General features: G+C 34.2%; 2 protein-coding genes across 3 annotated transcripts; both read left to right on the top strand.

Annotated features, from left to right (window-relative positions):
- The first annotated feature begins 9 nt into the window (after positions 1 to 9).
- On the top strand, positions 10 to 16,906 carry LOC149729550 (uncharacterized). Of its 2 annotated transcripts, XM_089886712.1 has the most exons (16): positions 1,044 to 1,202; positions 1,479 to 1,532; positions 1,656 to 1,712; positions 8,477 to 8,631; positions 8,993 to 9,117; positions 9,172 to 9,243; positions 9,353 to 9,889; positions 10,192 to 10,294; positions 10,576 to 10,683; positions 12,290 to 12,445; positions 12,827 to 13,034; positions 13,324 to 13,391; positions 14,378 to 14,501; positions 14,785 to 14,971; positions 15,114 to 15,259; positions 16,288 to 16,906. In XM_089886712.1, exons 1-16 carry the CDS (start codon positions 1,065 to 1,067, stop codon positions 16,492 to 16,494), a joined length of 2,445 nt encoding a protein of 814 aa, XP_089742838.1. In that variant the 5' UTR covers positions 1,044 to 1,064; the 3' UTR covers positions 16,495 to 16,906. The 2 variants fall into 2 exon arrangements, with proteins under 2 accessions (XP_089742839.1, XP_089742838.1); XM_089886713.1 differs by lacking the exon at positions 1,479 to 1,532 and having other exon boundaries at positions 10 to 1,202.
- Positions 16,907 to 16,953: 47 nt separating this feature from the next.
- Positions 16,954 to 18,590, top strand: LOC149729549 (uncharacterized). Its single transcript, XM_089886757.1, has 6 exons — positions 16,954 to 17,137; positions 17,636 to 17,698; positions 17,753 to 17,811; positions 18,177 to 18,207; positions 18,280 to 18,320; positions 18,454 to 18,590. Exons 1-6 carry the CDS (start codon positions 16,954 to 16,956, stop codon positions 18,547 to 18,549), a joined length of 474 nt encoding a protein of 157 aa, XP_089742883.1. The 3' UTR covers positions 18,550 to 18,590.
- The last annotated feature ends 5,546 nt before the right edge of the window (positions 18,591 to 24,136 follow it).

Here is a 24,136-nt window from a genome sequence, read left to right as displayed (position 1 = left end):
CGTTGTTTTTGTTAAAAGCAGTTATCTAGTTTAAATTAAATTTAAAACGGGTTACACTGAAGAGTTAAAAAAATAAAGGCCGAGAAGTAGTTATATTTAGGTTTAATTTAGTTTAAACGCGTGTTTTAGGCGTAAAAGCATAACAGACAAACTAAGATTTTCTTTGTCGTGTTCTAGTCACGTGGTTAAATGCCGTCTTCCGATTGTAAAGGATTTTAAACACAAGGTTTATTAAATAGATAATACTGAATACTGTTAAAATTAGTAAAGTAAAAATGGTTGAAATTAAGGCTAAGCAATACATCAATATATTATGTTTTACTATTTTAACGATTTAGTTCTTTCTTGGTTGTCTGTGCGTCATGGCCCACCGTTGGCTGCATGCGCGCCCGTCCGACATTTTAAAGCAAAATATTCGACGCAAATACGCGGGCAACTTAATGTCTTGGCTTTTAAAAGTTACTTTTCTAACAAATTACAAGTTGTTACAACTTAAATTACAAGCCGTTAATTCTACAACTCCAGTATGATATGTTCATAATAAGCCTTATGTGTTCATAACAACACGCGTAAATAAACACAACACAGCCCATCGTCGTTTTGGTCAGCGTGCATTCATGTCTCTAATGCAGAGGTTATGGGTTCAAAGCTCATCGCTTCTACCATTGTGGGCATGTGTATCTCTGGGCAAGACACTTAACAGCAATTGCTCCAACCCAGTGGGCAATAATAGATTGTTTAAACTGTCAGCCATAAGAACGAAAAACTTAACAAAAAAAACAATCAACCACACAGTTACAGTGTGGTCACTCGAAAGCTGGTATGAGGTATATGAAACAAAACACCCATGGTATAATGACTGTCATTTAACGACCACGCATATGTGAAGCAGGTAAAAAGGTCTTCAATTGGAGCAACTGCACAATATATTAGTAGTTCCATCTGTACTTGTCATGTCTTCTCTGTTTATTTGTGCATGAGTTTTATAGCTTCATGAAGTGACCAAATTGGATACCTGTGTTTGCTGATCAAAGTCCTATTTCCTATTTAACCTTTTTACAACAATGTCATATTTGTTCACAGTTCATTTGCTTAAAAACTTTAAAATGTCTGTTGTTGCAAAGAAGCCAAAATATAGTAGGAGAACACCTAAAATAACACAGAGGCTTGCAGAATATAAGAAGCAAGAAAAAACCTTCGATGTTAGTATAGCTTTCTTTGTTACAATGGTTAGGAAACGGTTTATAAACATATAAATCTTAATGGAAGTTTATCATTTCATGAAAAGCTAAATATAAATGGTTTTCAGTTGTGCAGTACTTGAACAATAAAAAATACAATGATAAAATGCAATGCTGTTTAATAGAGAGATGTGTGTATTGTTTACCTTATATGTGAAGAAAAATGTTAACAGTGTGTAAATAAACTTTATATAGAAGACAGTGTTGCTTCATGTATGAAAATTCATTATTCTACAGAGCAAAGTTTCAGAAGAGGAAACAGATGAAGATGATAACTTTGACGATCTAATGGTGTTTATAACATTTGTGTACTGCTATGTTTGTAATTGTAGCATAGTATAAATAAAAATATAGAAAACACTGATGTTTCATGCAGAGCAATACATTTTACTTATGTGATATATTAATCTACAGAATGAAGTTTCAGATGAAACAAGTGATTATAACGATGAAGATTATCAAGCTCCAAAGGTTTTTATCAACTTACTGAAGTATTGCTATATTGCTCCAACTTTGATTTTAGTATTAGATGTATAAATCTTCAAGTAAAAAATTGTGTACCTACTTCTTCGCATAGGCTTAACTCTCAACAATGGTTTCATAGGTCACTATTAAAAGAAACTGTAATGTTTAATGCGAAACAAGAGGTACAAACAATATACATATATAGTGGGAGAAGATTGGACACAAAGCATATATTGCCCAATATTTTCAAAATCAAAATATATGACCATTTTTGGGTGATGTCACAAATTAGTACTATTATACGTTTACTGATTGACAATTCAAAAAAATATAATAAAGCACAGAATTAATTTTGAAAAATCAATTCTTGTATTTTTGAGAAAAAACGTTTCTTATCGTTCTCCTAAAGGTTGCTATACGTTTTGGGTTAGCGTTTACGTTCCATACATAGTTACAAATTAGGCGTTTTCACACCATCGTTCTGCAGGGATTGAAGCTCTGTATTAGGGATGTGCCGAGCCGAGCCCGAACTCAAAAGCTCGTGCCCGAGCGTCTCCTTTTTTGACGCTCGGCGCTCGGCTGAAATCTGGGCCGAGCGCCGAGCCTTATGCTATTGCTATAATGTTGCACGCGAGAGCGAAAAATATAAAAAATGAAAAAAGTGAAGCTACTAAAAGATAACGAGACTAGTCAGCGTAGCTTTCTCTTTAATCATTTTTCGTTCGTTGTAAATTTGCTCTCTCGCAAGTAACGAATCGCAACGTCGGCGAATTTGATCTTATGCAATTACAGCAGGTGTCGAATTACACGATAGCCTAATCCCTAATGTTTCCATATCTGATTGTAGAAGTAAATCCGGACGGTGATCGGTTAATTTTATTGAAATTCCGGGCGTAATATATTTTACGCGCGTCTGTCACTCAAGCTACGAAATCTTGCATATTTCTGACTATAGTGCGGGCGCCTGTGCGATAGAAAGGTTGTTAAAGCTGCGATTTGATGTTTTATGTTTGTTGCGTGTTCGTTATAATCACGGGTGTTCGTAATTATCAGGTAACGAAATCGATCGAATAACAAACATTGCCGTGTTGCATTTTGAACCTTTTTTTGTTCAATTGTTACTTCACATGTCTTACTGTAACATAATTATTAATTATGACATTTCATAATGTACCAATCGAGAGGAATGTGCCCATTGCCTGACCCACCACGCGATCGAAAGGTCACATATTTACGCTCTGCGCTCGCTTAGGAAATAAAGGAAGACCCATGCGATAGCATACATTCAACACTTTTAAGCGAAGCAATCGTTGTGAATATGCTCTCGTGGAAAATGACGTAATGCCACGTCAGCGTGCAGCCAGTGTTTTATAAATTATACGATTTATATAAATTGTTTAAACTTTCGGATTTTGCAATAGTGTTACTGTTACATAACATAACAAGTGTACATAAATTTCTAATTAAATATTTTATGGAAAAAACTAATATCTTGCAACTGGGATTTACGAAACTTTGGTTCTTGCGCGGTGCCAACGAACAACGTTTTTTGGCCTCTGTCCAAGCTTGGCCCGGACGATATTTACTTCGTGACAAACCGTTCCGTCATTTTAGCTTGTCGCTGTGTTTTCGCAGCGTAACCGATGCGCCGGACGTAAGAAAGTTGATTTTATTATTAATAGAATATCTTTCTATTACAAAAATACGAGCGTTTTTCGACGATCCGGACGGTGACATTATCAGTGATAAAGGGGTATTTCTACAATTCTGATCTGATAAAAAACTGTTGCATATTTTTTTTTGTATGAATTTTACATTTTGCAACACTGGGAATTACGTAACGAGACGTCTCTTTAACCGCAAACCACGTGTTCTGTATTATTTTGATTAGCGACGCTTTTCGACTGAATAGGAACGTATTCTCGTACGCCTTTCTCCTTGATGACGTCATAGGTGCTCGGGCTCGGGCTCGTGCCGAGCTTTTCGTTGAAGCTCGGCGCTCGGCGAACCCGAGCTTTTACGACCTCAGCACATCCCTACTCTGTATTCCTGCAGAAAAGATTGGATCTCTGATGTTAATGCATAACGTATAGTGCGAAAACGCCAAATGTGGAAAATTTGGCAACCGATTATTACAAAACAAAAATTACCCAATGCTACAATTTTTCATCCTTTTATAGCTCATGATCTAACAAGGCTACTATTGAAAGGCCAATTCACTGATTTATGTTGGTAAACTTATTTTTCCTTATAAATAAAAAAGATTCGCAATAAAGTATTCTAGGATATCCTAGAATAGGAACAGGCATGTAAAAAACAAAAATCTGGTCCGCAGTTGTATTTTCCCGGCAGTTTTCCCTGGCGCGTGTGTTCTGACATCAAATGTTGCGGCAGTAACTAACCCCGCCTTCGTGTGCCGTTTTCACCATGTACGAGGCTTTTGGATATAAGCCAACGATTTTCCTGCGGTCCTTATCATAGCAGAAGGATTTGATTAAAACGCGTCAATCATGTTTCATCTTTTCCCGATCAAAGTCTGATTGCCGCAACGTTTTCCACGTGTAACACACACGTAACTGTCACAGGGCTATAAGTTAGGTGCTAAAAATAAAGTTTTGCTTATAATTTTTTAAATATATACGCCATAGTGGTATTTATAATACGTGCAACAAACTGTGTCCGGTCAACATTGGAATTATTAACAGAAGCTAGGTAGGCAAGAAATACTCTACTAGGATTGCATTCTTTGGTTTTAATGAAACTGTAAAACTAATCGGCGATTACCAAAGTAAATAAATTCCGGATTTCCACGCCGGCCGTTTTTTGCTGGCAGTTCTTGAAAAATCTGGCCGATGCCGATGGCATCGAAAATGGGCACTTTTTACACAGCTGAATAGGAATACCTAATTATTCTGCTATGTGCATCCTTATCTACTGCTATAGTATATTATTATAATATTGTATAGAAAATTGGTATGCATATTTTGCTACACTATTTTTTTGCACAAGACACTTCTCATGCAAATGACTGAATTTTAAATATATATATTTTTTATCCATTATCTTTTTATTATATCAGTATATTATGTTTAAATTACCCCTGAAGTATAAATTATTGAATTAAAAGCAAACCTTTCAAAGTTTGAAAATAAAATTCTTCAAAACTACAATGTGGGGCAGTGGCGCAGCCAGCGCCTTCAAAAGGGGACTGTCATGTTTATGTTTAATCAACATTTATCTCTGATGCGATAAACCACTCTCTTTATTAGGTGTGCACACAATTATATATTCCATTTTACGCAGTAAATTAAAACTAACACTACATTATTAAAATACGTATCTAAATTAGTATAAACTGATAAAACATTGGTGCACAAGTTCTACGCATGTTCATCGTGGATAATGTCGTGTTTTATTCTCTCCCATACGATCTGTAGTTTTTGTATAATTTTTGTTTCTCATGATTAGTTTAAATCAGGGGTTCCCAAATCATGGTACGCAAAGTTCCCAAACCATGGTATGCAGGTTTCCCAGGTGGTACGCGAGCAGCTTTTTTTTCCGGCAGTTTTTCCCGGAGCATGCGTTCTGACGCAATATGTTGCTGCCCTAACTGTAACCGCGCCTTCGTGTGTCGCTTTTACCACGAATGAGGCTTTTAGATATAAGCCAACGATTTTCCTACGGTTCTTACCTTAGCGTAAGAATTTAATTTGAACGCGTCAATCATGTTTCGTCTTTTCCCGAAAAGTCTGATTACCGCGACGATTTCCACGTGTAACACACATGTAACTGTTACAGGGCTAAACATTTAGCAATAAAAATAAAGTTTTGCTTATAAGCTATTTTAATAAAAATGGCAATATAGCGTTATTTATAATGCGCGCAACAAACTTTGCTCGGTCAACATTGATATTATTAACATACGCTAGTTTAATTAACCAATACTCCACTTAGTAGACTAGAGACTACTAGGATTGCTTTCTTTGGTTTAAACTTGAAATAAACTAATCGGCGATTACCAACTACATTTAAAAAAAACTTGCATGTTCTACCTCCGATAAATTGCTTTTTAAGAATTACCAGAAATTTAATAGTGCTTTAAGATTGTCGGTATCTTATATTCTGTAATACACTGATCTACACTCTCCAAACATACGCGAGTTGAAATATTGGTTTGTATTGTTACGTATTGCATTAGTCACAATTCCTATTGTTGCCCAATCAAATACAGAAAGTGTATTACGACAGACAGCTGGTAATGTTACGTCACAATTGCTATTGTCTCCACATAAATACCGGATTTGTGCTAACATAAAGCTGTTTGTTACGTCAGAACTGCACGAATAGGTAACTTACGTATACGTTAACATGAAAGAAATGTTATCCAGCTGGCAAAGTAAATAAATTCCGGATTCACACGCCGGCCGTCTTCTGCCGGCAGTTTTAAAAAATCCGGCCGTTGCGGCGGCATCGGAAAATGGGCACATTTTACACAGCTGCGCGTACAAAAGTATTTTTGCAAGCCTATTTTTACTTATGTGCATTCGTGAAATGGAAAATTTTTAGCGTGAACAAATTCACAACGATTGCTTCACTTGTTAGATGTGAAATGTATGCTACCGCATACGTCTTTCTTTACATCGAACGACGCAGAGCATAAAAATATGGCGCTTATACACGATGTTGTGACGCTTATACACAATGTGTTCGATCTCCTGGTTGGTTAGGCAGTGGACACATTCCTCCAGATTGTTACATTATGAATTGTCATAATTAATAGTTACGTTGCAATAGGACAAGTAAAGTAACAATTGAACGAAAAATTGTGTTGGTTTTTCGCACTTTCTGGCTGCGTGCATGCAGCCCTGGACACTCATTTAAAAGTAGGTCAGTAACCAGTTGCAGACGGTTTTTAATGTCGACAATATGCCGACGATTTAAAAGATGCGGGGCCGGGCGTGATGTTGCGAATCGCAACGTCAGCGAATTTGCTTGACTTGAATTACAGCCGTTATCAAATAATGAGCGCCCAATGTTTCGTATCTGATTAGACTGATTTTTAATAAAAAAAACATAAATTCTAAAACTTATTTATATTAAAATAATGCAAAGTGCTGCTGCTGCATTACGTCTTCTCTTTCACTGCAAAGCACGTGTTCTAAATGATTTGATTAGCGGCGCTTTTTGTCTAAACAAGAACTACAGGCTAAATATTCAAGGAGATGATGCAAATAATCAGCGTGTTAATTGTTATTATCTCGTTATCAATTGCTGGTTCAAACAATCGCTATTATAATGCATTGAATCCACATGTGAATCCCTACTAATTCGTAATAAACATGCTGCTTGGTTGAGGAAACAAAAACGCTAAAATATTTTGTTTAAAAAAAAATTTTTTTTCTTTGCCTGTTTCTACATCTTATTGCCGACGGTCTGTCCAAATGCGTCGGCAAAACTCTTGGCAATTGCAGATTGCCGACCTGAGTGTCCAGGGCTGTGCATGTCTGTGGAAAAGCGGGCTGCTGTCATGACAGCAAAACAGCCCCCCTTGTTGCGCCCCTGTGTGGGGGCGGACATGACAACAAAATGAAATACTTCTATTCTGAAACTTGTAGTTAACCTACCAAACTTAACCTGCTGTGCTAGTTTCTCTGTTGTATAAACTTTAAATATATAATTTTTTGTTTTTTCCATCCCTAATTTAAAGGGGCATACCAACAAAAATCAAAATTTGTGTTTTGATAGATATGCTCAAATGTGATCTAAAGGTACCGTCAAAGTTTTAAAATACGAAACAACTTTTAAAAAAACTAAGTTTCAAAATCGCCTATTCAACTGTTGGAGTAAAAAAAATTGGCAGTGGCGCAATGCATGGGATTTCCCGTAAGAAATAATCTCACTCAATTTTGATCGCTCCCAGATCCTCAAATACTGAAGAAAATTCAAATTTTATTTCTGGTATACTAAATGCTTCTTCTTTAGGAATATTAGAAAAATATTGTAAAACATATATTTTATTATGTTTTATTTTCAGTTGAACATAGGTAGATAATATGCTGACTAAATCCAAAATAAAATTTGATTTTTCTTTAGTTAAAAGTAGTTTAAAAACTAGAAACGGTCAAAGTTCAGTGTCTTTTTTTTCTTATGGGAAATCCCATGCTTTGTCTAAACCGCCGATTTTTTTTTACTCCAGCGGGTTTGTTTTCATGCGGGATTTTTTAGAATCTGTATTATGTTGGGAACTTTGTTGATACCTTTAGTTCACATTAAGGCATCTCTTGCCATATACAAATTTTTATTTTTCATTGGTATGCCCCTTTAAGCCATATTGACACATGCCTATTTTTCCCTTTTATTTCTAGGCGTGCCTTTTTTTTTCATAGGTTTTTTTCACACAGCAGACTACAAATTTTTGGGAGTTTAAACTGATTCAGTGAGCATTCAAAATGACTATCTTAATATTACCTTTTTTCAGCCTTTGAAAAAATGTTGCATCTTTTAACAACGAATTTTAATACTTAACAACAGTAATCATCTTTGCCGCGCATTTTGTTAGACCTTAAGAACACTGTCGAATAATACTATAATATTTTTTATTGAATGGGTACCGGTAAAAGGAGATTTTTTTAAAACAGGAACATCCTACGCCAAGTCCCATCTTTCCCCACCCTACTATACTTTAAAGTTCCATGAATAAAATGTGAATAAAATGTGAATAAAACTATATGATGAAGTTCACTGTTAAGCTATTCTACTTGTTTGTCTAGATATTATCAAAGAATGCAGTTACTCAGCCTGAGCATAAACCAGTTATATCCAACAACTTTTGGTATGGTATAAAGCAAGTGTTGGAAATGGATCTTCAATCTCTTTTCAAATTGTTTGTTAGAAAAGAAGTAAAGTCAAATCAGTTTCTTTACAGGTATTTAAACTTTTCGTTCAATATTATAGTAAAATGGTTGGCTTGGTTCTATGAAGGCATTTTTATATGAAGGCACAAATGGTGTTTAAAGTTACATAAATAAACAAATTTGAAAAATTAATGTATTTTACACTTTAATGTATTTTACTCAAAACCACTACAATAGAAGTTTATTTCTGTTTAAACTTGTCAGCTGTTACCTCGCCAATTAAAACACATTGGTTATCAAAGCGAACAGATTTTAAAATTTAAATATAAATGGTAACATGTATGAAGACAATAAATTATTATTAACAAACTATTTTACATATGTTTCTAAAACCACTATGACAGGATTTTTAATAGTTTTAAACTTTTTTAGCTGTTATCTTGTTGGGGGTTACTGCCGCTATGTACTTTCCACACCACATGCAGATAAAGGGGAAGAAACAATGCTCAAGCATTTAAAACTACACATGGAATTACTTAAGAAGAAATCTGTTGAATGTAATGTTACCACTAATGTTATTTTTTCAATGTATAATGCTACTTGTGTTGTAGGTTCTACATATTACAACAGAAGAAAGTTCTTCATTGCAGATGTGAGAAAGGAAAATGATTCAAAACTTAATGGTAATGTTTATGATAAGTATAAAAGTAGCATAAATGGATTTTTCTGCAATTACAAAGCACTAGGTGTTATGATAATGTTGCAATAGTCAATTTACACAAAGTGTTTCAGGTGAGAAAGATATTTCTATTCCACATGATATTCGTATAAATCCGCCTGACCTAGAAAGTTCAGATTTTTTACCTCTTTCACCGAAGACCCATGCAAAAGATGATCTTTTATCTGCCATCTCACTTCGTAGAGCTTCTGATATTGTTGATAAGCAAACTAGTTCAAGAATAAACACGCGCTTAAATCGTCGCAAAGCCGTTGAATACAAAAATAACTTAAAAAAGAAAAAAATGGAAACAAATTTAATCAAACATTTCAAAAACCAACCAAAAGTTGTTATGGAAACAATAAAATTGCCAAAGTTATCCCAAGTTAAGAAAGAACCAACTGAAAGTTTTCCGTTTGTCGAAAAGCGAACTGTACAGAAACATTGGATTCGCAAACGCAAACCACGTGTATCCGCAAAAAAGATAAAAATGCCAGTTTCCAAAAAACGGGCTATTTCGCCAAAAGTAGTTAAAAACATAGAGATAAAAGAGGAGTTGTTTTCCAATGATGAGGATGAAGGATCAACATCACCTGGAAGTGATTCTTCAGGTGAGGGTGATATTTGATTTTTGAGTATAGTGAAAGGTCAGCCTTAATCTATCATTTAAATCTTTATAAACTTAACTAAGGGAGACCAAGGCCCTTGGTCCACTTATGTCCTATTGTGAATTTTTGAGTGCCATTGTGCACTTTACCTACACAGTGCATTATTATGGAATACATTTTGTCCTGGCAGTCTATCTTCTGTTTTATCTTAGGTAACTACAATAGCAAAGCTGTTTAGCAAACTTTGATTCCACATATCAAATTGTCTTGGATAACCTGTAAACATTACATATAATTAAATTTAGATGAAAATGAAAGCCGAAGTGAAAACTTGTTGTCAGAAATGGCATGGATGAAAAAACTTCTCCCACAAGCAGAAGCAAAAACACAACAATGCAAACCACAAAAGTAAGATTTTGTTTTCATACATTTTTTTTAATTAATACATATTTATTTGTAGTTGCATTTTCTAGCTTACTGTCACATTTTTTGATTAAATATCGTACATGAAAAACAGTTAGGAATTAAAAATTGGCCCATTGATGGTTGTTTAAAACTTGTATGACTATGAACACTTTGTATATTTATAATTTAACTTGCTTTTTTATCCCGTTGGTTGTAAGCTTTACTGATTAATGTACATGACTACATGTTACCTATGTCAATGACTGAAATTTCTGTAAAACCAGGTACATACCAACAATACTCAGAAGAACACGTCCACAACAGATACCAACTGGTTTATCAAATATTAAAATTGTTAACTGCATATCTTTGGCTGACAAATCTAATGAATGGTAAGCTAAATATTGGTCTGTTTTCGGAGTTTTGGTATAAAAAAATGATTATGTTTAGGTTCGGCACTTACTACAAAAAACACTATTAACTCAAATGCAGGATTGTAAAAGTTGTAAATCCCGATAGTGATCGGTTAATTTTATTTAAAAATCCAGACGTATTATGTTTTACGTGCAGCTGTCACCTAAGCTACCAAATCTTGTTATAAAGCGTATTACTGACCATCACCACAGTCTAGTGCGGGCGCCTGTGCGATCCAAACGGTTGTTAAAGCTGCGATCTGTTGTTTTATGTTTGCCTCGTGTTCGTAATAATTAGCTAACGAAATCGCTCTAGTAACAAACATTGCCATGCTGCAATTTGGACAAATTGCGCTTAATTGGTATGTCACATGTCCTATTCCAACATAACTTTTAATTATGACGTTTCATTACGTAACAATCAGGAGGGATGTGCCCATTGCCCAACGAACCACGAGATTGACATCGTGTATGAGCGTCACACTTCTACGCTCTGCGCCGGGATAGGAAATAAAGGAAAACACATGTGGTATACTTTTCACACTTAACAAGCGAAGCAATTGTTGTGAATTTATTCACGTGAATAATGACGAAATGCAATATCAGCGTGATTAGCGAGTAGCCTGTGTTTTATCAATCTTATGATATATATAATATGTTTAAACTTTTTGATTTAGAAATAGTGTTACATAACATAACAAGTGTACATAAATTTTAAATAAAATATTTGAAGGGTAAAATTAATATCTTGCAACTAGGATTCACGAAACTCTGATTTTCGCGCGGTGCCTAAGAACGATGTTTTTTAGCCTCTGTCCAAGCTCGGCCGAGAAGATACTTTGTAATAATATATTACAATTTGCATTGGCTCTAATTTACTGATAGCGTCACTCCTCACTCTATATTTGCACCAATTAAAATTCACATAAACGCAGTTTACCTGCATTTAAATTTTAAACTATTCTTGGTTGCTGCCTTAAAATTATATGGGGAATAAAACAATTATACGAAATATAGAAGCACATAAACCACAATTGTTTTCTAAAATTTTAAAAGTTTATTAAAGATTCAAAGATATTAGGACGTAATCATCCTTCCATTTATAATCCACGAAGAACGTGCGTAAAACATTTTATCTGTTTCTACCGTTTTAGATACGTCGTTTTAATAAATGTAATATTATTTTAAATTCACCACATAAAGGTTCCATGTGACATGATTTGTGTCAAAATTAGTATAGTGGATGTTACAAAAATACATTTTTTTAATGTTTGCACGAACCGTTCTGTCATTTTAGCTATTCGTGGTGTTCTCCCAGGGTAACCGATGCGGTTAAAATAGAGCGCACGTTTATGTCGTCAATAATTACTGAACTAGGAAACCAGAGAGTATATTGTTGGCCAGATGTAAGAAAGCTGATTTTATTATAAATATGATTTATCTCCATTAAAAAAAATCCGGACGTTTTTCGACGATCCGGACGGTGACATTATTACTCAAAAAGGGTATTTTTACAATCCTGACTCAATGAGATAATGCTTAAATTGTTTTACATCAATAAATGTTTTAATTATATTTATATTAGCCCCCAGGGGTCTCCAGAAAAAGTATCTCCAGCGAAAAGTTTTTCAATTTCATCAGAGAGTCTGGATCCCACTAATGCTCCCAATACAGACACAGGTTTATACAACAGTGATAATGAAACATCAGATGATACACAATCAGAAGGAGATATCAGAAGGTTTTAAACTTTTTGTCTAGCTGAAAATCTAGGCACCAAACCACTGGGTTGGCGCAATTGCTAATAAATCTTTTGCCTAATGACACATATTCCATAATGGTAGCAGCATACAACTTGCTTTCTCTGGAGCTTAGTGGCTAAAGCCAGTTGCTCCAACTCATTTAATGGGCACTGGGCAGGAATACATAATGTCATATGTAACATAAGGGGTGCCTAAAGTGACATGCACTCCAAATTGTAAAACAGGTGTGATATCTCATGTTTTAGACCGGTTTTACTTCACTGTTGGTGTCTTTATAAGTAAATTGCAATCACCACAAGTCAGTTGAAACTTGTAAAACACCTGTAACATCACAATTAAGCTTGTTATGTAACAATCAGTGATAGCTCTGAGGAGGAGAGTGAAGAGGAGGTGTTGGAAAAAGATAATAAAGAGAAAGAAGCGAAAGAAGTTGAGAAACTTCCACCAATCGTTGATTCAAAACGGTTGCCAAGGAAACAAAGTTTAAAAATGAAGTCTGAAATCGTTAAGCCAAACTTTGGAAAATCAATGATTGGTATACAGAACGACCACGATTATACAGAATTTGTAAGTTTGTTAAAAATCATTGGCTGCTATGAGCATGTAACGTCATAGGTGTGAATTTATTTTAATGTTTTGTTACTGGCTACCGTGCCTATTGTAGCCAGTAACAAAGTAATAGTAGCTATTCTGGCTCTCCATTTATAAAAACGTTTATTTTATTCCAGCGTTCCATTGACAATTTAACAAGTTTTTTTTGTCACCACAACACCAAGCACATGCATGCTAAATTATCGTTTTTTTTATCCATGAAAGACCCAGCAGCAACTATTTATTTTAATATTTTAATTTTCAGCCAACAACGTGGGTAGTCAGCGATAATATTTTGGAAGTTGAAACACAAGATGTAGACTCAAGTGAATGGTAAGATTTTTATTACATCGGCTAATTTTAACAATTCATTAAATTAAAACTCTTGTATTAATCTGAAAAGAATTTTTGATAAACTGCAGTTCCCATTTCACAAAACAAAAATAATATGTGATTTATAAGATTTAATATATAGCTTATATGATTAATGAAATAATACATGTGATATTGCTTCACCGTTTTGATTTTTTAACAAAGTCTGTGGTGATTTTGCTAACATGCAGATGCAGTTACACTTATAGTGGTCAAACATTGATTGATGTGGCGAAATCGAATGCAATATGCTTTAGCTTGTTCGTATACCACACATGGCCTACTCAATACATGGCCTAGAAAGTAGAAATACACCTAAACTGCACAGAAAATAAGAGGCATATTGATGTGAACAATGCCCATTATAATCCATTGTTTCATCAAGGTTTCATTAATAGAATTTTGAGTTAACAATCAGAGCAGTTGCAGGTCTGTTGTGTTCTTGGTGTTTGCAGTTGTTTGGTTTGAGTAAAAACTTAATCCAATTTAGAAATTACCAAGATTGTATCTTACGTAGTTGGCTACTTGCTAGAAATAGTGTTTACAGCAGTTGTAGTAACTTTTGTATGTATAAATTACTGATTTAGAAGTCTTTTACTAAACAGTGAGCGAGTATAGCTTTTTCCAACTGCTAGTGTACATTTAGATCGAGATAAAACTTTGTTAAAGCGACATTAAAACTAAAAAAACAGCCATGTTGATACGACAGATGAGTTTGTTAAGTCATAAAACATTGCCGAGGTAGATCTATAATGACCGTTTTAACATGTTAAAGTAGGGTGTATTCCTGGGCCGTGTATTAACTAGGCCACGAGTCACATAACATTAGCCATAAATCTATGTTAGACTTAAAATTTGTGTGCTAAAACCTATTATGTCACCGCTCTGTTTCAAAAGCAAGCACCATCAATACCACACCCACAACTTTAACAACCTTATTACAACAGGAGACGTCAGAAACGATTAACGTTCAAAGTTAAATCAAATATTGAAGTTGTTCAATCTAAGGAATATGAACTACTAGGTCCCAGTAGTAAAAAGATTCCACCAGCTACAAGTCCTGCTATGAAGGTTTTATAATATTTTTATTGTAAATTTGTATTTAAAATTTTTTTAATATGAAATATCTTTTTTGATCCAGAAATATATTTAAGAATGTGGAAAAATCTCTTTATATTTTTAAAACATGTTTATGTAATTTTTTTATAAGGTATGGGACTATGGATGCACTAAAAATGGGGTAATTAAAATGGAATATTTTGACATTACTTTTATTATGATTTTAACTAAGTTTAAAAATGAGATCACTAAAATTTAAAGATATAAATATTAATTAAAGACATTTAAAAATCAGGCAAAAGCATTGCAACTTCTGAGTGAGTTACGGCACACACGACCCAAAGAAATTATGGTTTGTACTGAAAGAGTTTTAAACAACGGGCAATCATCTTTCATTGTACAAGATTTCTATTCTTGCGAATTATGCGGCAAAAAATTCTCAGCTCCTAATTCTTTATATGGTCATTACAGAGGTCACGCAGGTGAGGCCGGTTCCATTGGCTGAAATAAACAAATACAAGTTGAGTTTAAGAATTTACCAAATTATTTTGCAGTGAACCTTTATCTTATTTTGCATATTTTTAAACTACTTTGATAGTTTTTGTTTAACTTTTCTGTTTATAGGCATTAAGCCATACAAATGTCAAGTTTGTGGAAAAACCTTTACAAGATCCCACAGTCTTACATACCATTCCATGATACACGAGAATAAAGCACGGTTTGAGTGTGAGTATTGTGATAGAAAGTTTCGTCATCCCACACATTACAAGGTAAGGTGTCTTGAACTGTTAAGTATCACTGTCTTTGTCTATTATAGGCACAATATTTATTTAATATTTTTACCAACCTAAAGTGACATTGATAAAATACAGGTTACCTTACATTTATACTGATCATACGCAGGGAACCTCATTAAATTGTAGTGAATTCAATATATTTTGGCTCTGCTTGTTTCTATACACACAACAGCAGGGCAAAGCATTACTGTTACGTTGCCTTTTATCAGTATGACCTTTATAACTTATGTAAGTTTTAAGGATCACAGTTAAAGACAGATAACAGACTTGAATTCTTCATGTATTGATTCTAAAATTATGTAATTACTAACCCAGAGAAGATTTTACATACAGTGTTTATAATATAATACTCTTCAGTAAATTTAGAAAACTACAATGGATTTTGATTGTAAAAGCCTAATCGATCCCAATGGTTTATTAAACTCTTAAAATTCCCCAGACAATCTATCTACCAAGGCCATACGCTCCAAGTCATTATGCAGCCTATTTCCATTTGTGGGTCATATAGCTCAGATTGCAAATCCAGAGAGTTAGAGGTGAAAATAAACATGAAGAGTTTAATCTTACATCTGCGACAATTGCTAGCGTTTAAAAAAGTACATTCAGAATAAACTTAGAATCTAGATGTTACATAATCTTAGTGTGGCACTGAAATTTCTAGTGTTTGAATTGTACATTTAGAATGAACATGAAGAGCCAGCATGTGGTGTATTTTAAGTTCAGTGTGGATAATTTAGTTTCTAAAAAAATATGTTCAGTAAACTGAATATCTGAAATTCTATATTGGTGGAAGGCAATTGTAGACAGGCATACATTAATAAAAATAGTCAAAATTAACAAATCACTTCATTTGTGTTTTGTATGATCATAAATTATCTGTTTTTTTACTGTTGACTTTACATCTATTGCAAAACGCTAAAATAAACATCTTACTACTATACATTAATCGAATTATAATAAATAAAAAATTTGTTTCAAACATTTTGTGTACTACGTTACAGGAGCATTTGAACCGCCACACTGGTCAAATGCCTTACAGATGTACCGACTGCCCACGTAGGTTCCGCACACGTAATACGTTTAGACGTCACGTAGTATCAAAACACGATCGCAAAGTTACTTCAATGGCGTCTCGTCTATTCCCTGGAACCGCTACAATAGTTCGGCAAACTGCTGTGGAAACAAGTGACAGTAAATCAGTAAAATAATCAACTCCAAGTTACCTAAAAAGTAAAAAATAAATAAAATCATTATAGGCTTCAAAATCAAAATAGGGTCATACACGGAATCAACTTGATAAAATTTTGTTTCCACTCACTAAATAGCTCGTTCTGGTACAATTTGATTGTTGTATTTTGTGTTAACTATGGTTTTTAATACCTGTAGTATCGGTTTGTTTGGTTGTAATCGCACTTTTAACTCGCCAACTTTAAAAACAAATGAAATCTAATCATTATTTGCAAAGCTCTTACTTTGTAGGTACCCACCTTAACGTGAATATCGTTGTATTTTTGCTTTGTTATTCTGTTAATGAAACAGACCAATTCTTTTTTAATGACATATATCGTTGCAATGCACGCTTCCCAACTGTAAAATAAATCAACCAGTCTATAACGCGGATATCCTTGTCTACGTTTAGTTAACAACACGATAGTTGCAGCAGGTAGATGCTCTTGTTCAGGATAGTATTTATTACTAACGAGACCAGTTACAGTTATACAAACATTATCATGGGCCGTGCTTTGTACCTTGTCAAGTTTGTCCTCATTTGTACTTCCCTAGCCGGGTCATTTTTGCTTCTGCTTTTTGCTATATTATGGGAGCTAAATAAAAGCGGATACTTACCGACATGTGAGTGAAATTTGAGTGGTTCGTATGCTTGATTTGTAACAGCAGTTAGACCGATGCGTAAATACGCAACATTAACAAATGTGAAGAAATATATAGTGAAGTGGGGGAAGATGGGACACATTTTCATTCTATTTTCTCGTCCTATTTGGTAGCAAATAAAAATGTTCAAAGAATTATAAAACCAGAACTTTTTTCATAGACCGTCACAATCGAGATGTTTTGTGATAAAAATATCTCGTTCCCCCGGGTACTACATGTATTTTGGGGTTCAAATTTAGACAGGTTTCTGTCCATACAATTTGCTGCTTTTAATTTCCCATAGTGTATTTTAATGAAATTTATCCCTTGGGTCAATAAATGTTTGTACGTTTTTTGAAAACGAATATCATAGTATTAACCAAGTCTCATTGCATTTTAATGAAATCTTCGTGAACCTTAGTCTGCCCCCTTTCTCTAAAATATAAGTAGGGCCTGCACACATAACTAATTATATCGCAGCAAAAACCTTCAAAAGACTACGACAAAGCACAATAGAACGCGATTCTACCGCTCTACAGGAAGGTATACAATAAATCTTTATATTTTCTATATTTGTGTGTAATAATTATATTACAGAAAGCGTTCCCTATATTACGATAAACGTTCGTAAAGCAAGCTCTCAGCTAGAGTCGATGGTAAGTAGTATAATTAAAGTTGATTACACCTGATGTGTAAAACGCTAAATACCTCCTCGTGTGTTTTAATGTATTTCTTTAAATTGTGGTCAACTAATAAAGGTATGATAGTACTAATTCGTGGTATCACCCCAAAACCTTCATATATTTTGAGTTTAGAAATGTTTGGCAATACTTGCTTATAAGGGTCCCATCATACCTCACTCTGGTATATATTGTATAAGTAATGTGGTCCGGCGAGGCACGCAATAAAACCTAAGGCCAGAGTTGACCCAAATTTTGGGTTTAAATTGATTTGGAAAAAAATATACTGAAAGAGAGTTTCTAACATCAATTTTTGTTTGTTATATCATATTGGACACCAGGCGAGCGTAAGCTTCAAGGCTGATAAAACCGGTAAGTGCCTGGTATTGTATAGTATTAGTTAGGATTGATCAAATATTATTAAACATGTAATGTTTACTGCAGGAGGTAGAAACAGCTACATTTCTATGGATTTGCCAACAAACGTGAGTTTATATCAGTTTGTAAATGATTTGTACGAAGCGCAATACTCTAAGGTGGAAATTATAAATGCTATTACTACTGTTAAAAATCATACATTCTCTATTTATAAAGACTAACACGAATATTTCATTGCAGGTGCTCTCCATTACCGATTGCCCAACGGTTCACAAAGGCAATGAGGAGTCACCGGTAATACGTCATGATTTCCTTAATGAGGATATAATATATTGATGGTGCATATATATAGTATAAACTGTGTGGTAAAATGGGATATATTGCAAACACTTAAACCCTATATTTCTCATTAACATTTTAAACAAACAACAAGGCTCTTTTAAAGTCGCGGAATTATACAGTTCTGTTTAGTATGGGGCGGGGAGAAACGGGATATTGTGTAATAGAGAAGTGCATTTTTAAATCATCTTTTACAGGTATACCTATATTTAATGATCGACAAAAAAGTGTTACAGAACTATTTGACAGTGTTCTCACGGTCCAATAAAATACGCGGCAAAGACGATTACTGTTGTTAAGTAATAAAACTCGGTGTTGAACGTTTTTTTTAATGACTTAGAAAACATGATAAGTTTTGTAGATGGCGAGTTTGAATTATTAACCCAGTATAGTAACTCAAAATACACTGAAATATGTCGTATAGTTCGATTTTGTCTCATAAAATTAGTTTTGTGACTGAGACACAGACATGAGAAAAATGGGCAAGAGTCAATATATGGCTTAAATTAGATATAAAATCAACAAAATATATCGTTTTAACGAATATAAAGTTTACATGGAAAAGAAATTATATAGTAGGTTAACTACACTTATGTTGCTGCATACTATTACATACCCCCTCTCCCATTTGTAGTTTTGTAGGTTTTTATTGCCAAACTTTGAAAGGTTTGCTTTTAATTCCATAATTCCTACTTTAGGGACAATTCAAAAACAATAAACTGACATAAAACAAGATATATTTCAGTAGGGGCAGATGGTACACTTATGAATGAATGAATGAATGAATGTAACTTACTTTATTCTCGCGTGGCCGGAACACGACAGTCGTTATCACACGGGTTTAACACCTCGTGCCAGCTTACGAGTTACCATGTATGTTACTTTGTGGGGGATTTTTATGTATGGCTGATAATTTGGACAACCTATTAGTGAACATTGGGTTAGAGCAATTACCGTTATGTGTCTTGCCTAAGGACACATACGCCCACAATGGTAGCAGTGCATTACCTCTGGCTCTAGGTTACAGGCAGGCGCGCTAACCACAATGCCACGGCGCCGGACGACGTGGTTGCCTATACATTACATAGTACAGTGGGGGAAGATAGAACACTTATGCACATATTGCTAAATATTTCCAAAATCAAAATCGATGGCGGTTTTTGGGTAATACCACGAATTAGTACGATCATTTTTATAAACCACACGAGGAGTTATTTAGCGATCAGCACAACAGGTGAAATTTTACAAATTCGAAAACACACAGGATAAGATGGGTCAGTTTAAAATCATTGTTAATTTTTGATTAATAAGTGTAGTTATAAATAGGAATATATGTAAATAAAACGAAATATTACTATACGCTTTGAAAATTAGGTCTAAACATTATTTTTCTTGTCCTACTGCTATAGTTTTACATTATATTATAGTACATTATATTATTGCATAACAATTGGTATTGTTTGAACGACAACGGGTAGGGTTCAATGGATAAATATTGTATCCTACAAATGTATAAGAACATGTATTACCAGAAAACTGATTATAACCATTGATAAAGTTTTTATTTTTACTACAAATTGGGTATTTATACCCTGTTTTTGGCACAAGCCACTTCTCATAAATTATATCAAGTACAAATGACCAAATTTCGAATATATTTTCAAAATATTATATTTTTATTATATCAGTATCTTATAGTTGAATAACTCCTGAGGTATAAATTACTAAATTAAAAACAAACCTGTCAAAGTTTGACAATGAAAACATACAAAACTACAATGTGGGGGAAGATGGGACTCTAAATTGAAATATATTTACATTAGCAGTATTCTGCAACTTGTAGTTAACCTACTGAATTTACCAGGCTGTGCTAGTTTCTTTGCCATGTAAACTTCATCTATATAACGTTAAACCGATATTTTGTTGTTGTTTTTATCTCAAATTAAAGTCATATTGACCCCTGCCTATTTTCTTCATGCTTATATCTCAGTGTTTTTTTACAAAACTAATACTATTTTTTTAGACAAAATCAAACTGTACGAAAAATTCAAGGTTGTTTTATGAAGCTATGAAACTAGTTTAATCGTTCGCACACGCAAACTAAAAAAATTCATTGGCTTTACTACAGTTTAGCGAGCATTAAAAATAGCACCTTACTATTTCGCATTTTTTTACCTGTTCAAAGTATATAGGCCTACTGTTTCTTTTTACATTTTTTTTCAATATTTAAAAATCAGCTTTAACGGGCGTTTTATGAAGTCGTGATAATACCAACGCTTATATATACACGCTTGGACACTCTTTTCTTCGTCTTTGTTTCTTTCTTTCTCCTGAAGAGGAGTAAACAATCAGGAGAGTCTGCCGCGTCACGCTTCGTTGCAGTTACAAAAGGGGCAATTTAACCATTACAATTTGTCCATATATTTTAGTATATTTTGGTAAATAAAACATTAATAAAACATTTATAAAAAAGTAATAAGCTTTCTATGAAGTAACTAGTAATCAAGTTATAAAACATTTCTATGAACATTTGCACGTGGTTGGTAGAATGAACCGCTTTAAATCCTCTTTCTGCTACTGTCGCGTGTGTGCGAAGGACCTCTCAGCTTGTTATCCGCGTCGTGGTGTTTGCGAGGATGCATGAATAAAAGATGAATTTCTGTGCCCCAGCAGATACAGGTGATCGATAGCTTAGGTCTGTGTTGTTATTATATAATTGGCACCAAGTGAACAAGTTTCAAAAGTTTTGTGTAATAACAAAAAAACAATAACAGATTAATCAAAATTATATATATATATACATAAACCTTACACGTGCTTTAACTTAACAAAAGAAAGGTATAACTGCTGCTGAACAGTTTAAAGCGGACAGGTAATGTTTCCTGCAAATGTCCGTTTAATGCCTCTTGCTGTCTTCACAGCATTCGACCTTTGGGCAAACTGCTGCATATTGGGATTTCTGCACCCTCCCCCTTGTTCGCGAATTTGTCCGAAATAGGCTTCCAATACATCTTGGGACAGACGTTTTAATATTACAAATTCAGCTCCATTTTTTAGTAACAATCTGCTAATGTCAACTAGTGACCTGCTGGTTATATAAAGCCCTTCAAGGGTAGTGGTGGAAATTAGCATCTTTTTTTGTTCTTGCAGGCTAAATGTTTCACCATTTTGCTTCTTGCGCAAAGAAACCTTGTACTGCCAGTCTTTAAAATAAGAATTAAAGTCTTGCTCCAACCATTTAAGCCTTTCGTCGTTGATTTGTGTGAAGGGTGCTTTGAGTGGGTTTGTTTGATGTAGGTTTGAATTGGCAATATCAAAAAACTTGTTCCACAAACTACAATATTGAGCGCTTACACTTTTCCCTCTTTTCCTCAGTGCTGCACTAACAGAATTTGATAGTACCTGTGCAGCTAAATTTACTTTCATTTTATCGTATGAATTTGGATATATGTGTCGAATTGTTAGTTTTGGTAATTCTACCAGTGATTCTGCCCCCGTGCTGCACTCTTCCTCATATATTTGTTCGATGTCTGACCAAACCATGTCCTCTGTATTCCATAAATATTTGCTGCTCAGGGAACTAGCTCGACTGCTTAATAGGTTATTCCTGGCTGTTTTTATAAGATGACTTGGATCACTTATGAAGTACAGTTTTCTGCAATTATTATAGGAATGCTTATATATATTATTTTTACTGAGATTAGTAACTAGTGGCTTGAGTGCTAACTATTTGAGATTTTGAAAAAAATCATATATATTTACTTTGTAGAATCCAAAGGGTGTGGAGCAGCATGCTGAAGTGCCGCATTTGACGGGATTCCCGACAGCAATCTGAACATGCTTCTATTTGCATTACATCCATCCCCTAAACAAGAATATGGGACAAATGTACAGTTAAAGGTAGTTAAAAATTGTGTACATTTACTGTGGTTTTTACCTATAATGGCAAGTGTCCATAAGTTCCCAATATTATAAAGAGCACTCATTAATTTGGTGCACAATGCAACCAACTGGTATCCCTGGATGTTGGTTGTTGCAAAATGGCCAATGAGTGCTGATATGTTGCAATTGGTTATTCCTGGATAAATATTTTTTTCTGTCTTTGTTACTTTATAAAAGCTGCATACTTTGAATAATGTAATGACATTTTATACCTTTAACGTAAAAGCCCAACGCATTTGTTGCAACATTTCTTTTTGGTGCTGATAGATCACCCAGATCAACAAACCCAAGAAATTTGTTTGTGCTAGATTGGAAAACTAGTTCCTCTAAAATTTTGACTTTTACAATCAAATTTACTGTTGTTGTATAATCCTAACCTACCTTTGATTTTCATTTCATCAATGATGATCACAACCTGATTTCGGTGATCAGTTATTTTTCCAGGTTGGTACATTTTTTTAATGTAGTTTAAGTCAAATCCAACTTTTAGCTTTTGTGCATTTCTGCGAAGAAAGTAGGAGTTTATTAACTGTCAAAAATGGAAGTCCAATTGAACCTGTAACGACGCAAAGTTCTCAGAGATGGCAAAATAAGCAAACTTGTATCCTGTAACATTCTGTAAGCTTGTGGTCCTTTTGCATACAAAAGCAAACAAAATCTGTTGGTTTAAGTGTGTTAAGGTAATGACTAATGCATGCCCAAAAGAATGTTTGCTCTAATACCTGATAAGCTCACTGTGATAACGGTTTTTCTTTTTTTCTACAGAGTTAAGGACTTGCTGTTCATCCCAAAAGATTTTACCAAAAGTGTCTAACTTGCCGGATTTTCGAACTGTGAGACAACGAAACAGTAAGTTTAACCGATATAGTTTAAAACCTCAATTATAAGTTAACCTGCAGCCATACAGCTTTTTAAATCTTCACCTTCCTCTTCTGTCAAAGTGACTAACTGTTCTGTTCTGGTTAACATGTCCCTTACTTTACATTGTAGGTTCTCAATTCTGTAATTATTTATCTCGATATAAAACAAATAAAATTTCTTTAAATAAATTACTCGCCTTAAATTAGCTTGGACGATTGTAGTTTTTACACGTGAAGGAATTGCTGTATTTGGATCCACTCGACGAAGAGGCAGCTTTTTGTACTTGTTTTCATAACTCTCTCTTGCCATTTTACATTTATTGAGTTGATAGGTCACTCTTGTGCATTCACTGCAACTGCTTTTAGACATTTCCTCCATAACAAATATTTGACATTTGACTGATCTGATGTTTAAAAATATTATGCTCAATAGTAAATATTTGTTATGGAGGAAATGTCCTTTTGTTATGTTTATTTACAGCTATGTAATGAAATGGGAAACGCGTACCTTCTTGCAAGGGATATGGTTTTTGAACAGGAATTCTGAAATGGTTGGCAAGATTGGATTACGTTGTGATCCACAACTTCTGCACTGGAGCTTTTCGTAAAGCAAATATCATTTGGTATGCCATTACAGACTCTTTGTCTTTTAATACATGTTATAAAATTTCTGAAATGCTCTGCTGTCAAGTCATATGATTGAAGTTGTATGCAGCAGCATGCCCAACCATAATATAAAATATTTTTTTCAAAATTTGATTTTATATTAATTGTATAAATAG

This window comes from Ciona robusta, chromosome 10 (genome assembly GCF_009617815.1).
Source record: "Ciona robusta chromosome 10, ASM961781v2".
NCBI lineage: Eukaryota > Metazoa > Chordata > Ascidiacea > Phlebobranchia > Cionidae > Ciona > Ciona robusta.
The sequence above is the reverse complement of the archived record's forward strand: the minus strand, read 5'-3'. Positions and strand labels throughout refer to the sequence as shown.

Excerpts from the sequence above, each read along its gene's own strand:
- LOC149729550 (XM_089886712.1), top strand. The coding sequence starts at position 1,065 with ATGTCATATTTGTTCACAGTTCATTTGCTTAAAAACTTTAAAATGTCT. Across the intron at positions 1,713-8,476 it reads AAGATTATCAAGCTCCAAAG|ATATTATCAAAGAATGCAGT; the intron begins GTTTTTATCAAC and ends TTGTTTGTCTAG. Across the intron at positions 14,972-15,113 it reads TCATTACAGAGGTCACGCAG|GCATTAAGCCATACAAATGT; the intron begins GTGAGGCCGGTT and ends TTCTGTTTATAG.
- LOC149729549 (XM_089886757.1), top strand. The coding sequence starts at position 16,954 with ATGCTCTTGTTCAGGATAGTATTTATTACTAACGAGACCAGTTACAGT. Across the intron at positions 17,812-18,176 it reads GCTCTCAGCTAGAGTCGATG|GCGAGCGTAAGCTTCAAGGC; the intron begins GTAAGTAGTATA and ends ATTGGACACCAG. Across the intron at positions 18,208-18,279 it reads CTTCAAGGCTGATAAAACCG|GAGGTAGAAACAGCTACATT; the intron begins GTAAGTGCCTGG and ends TGTTTACTGCAG.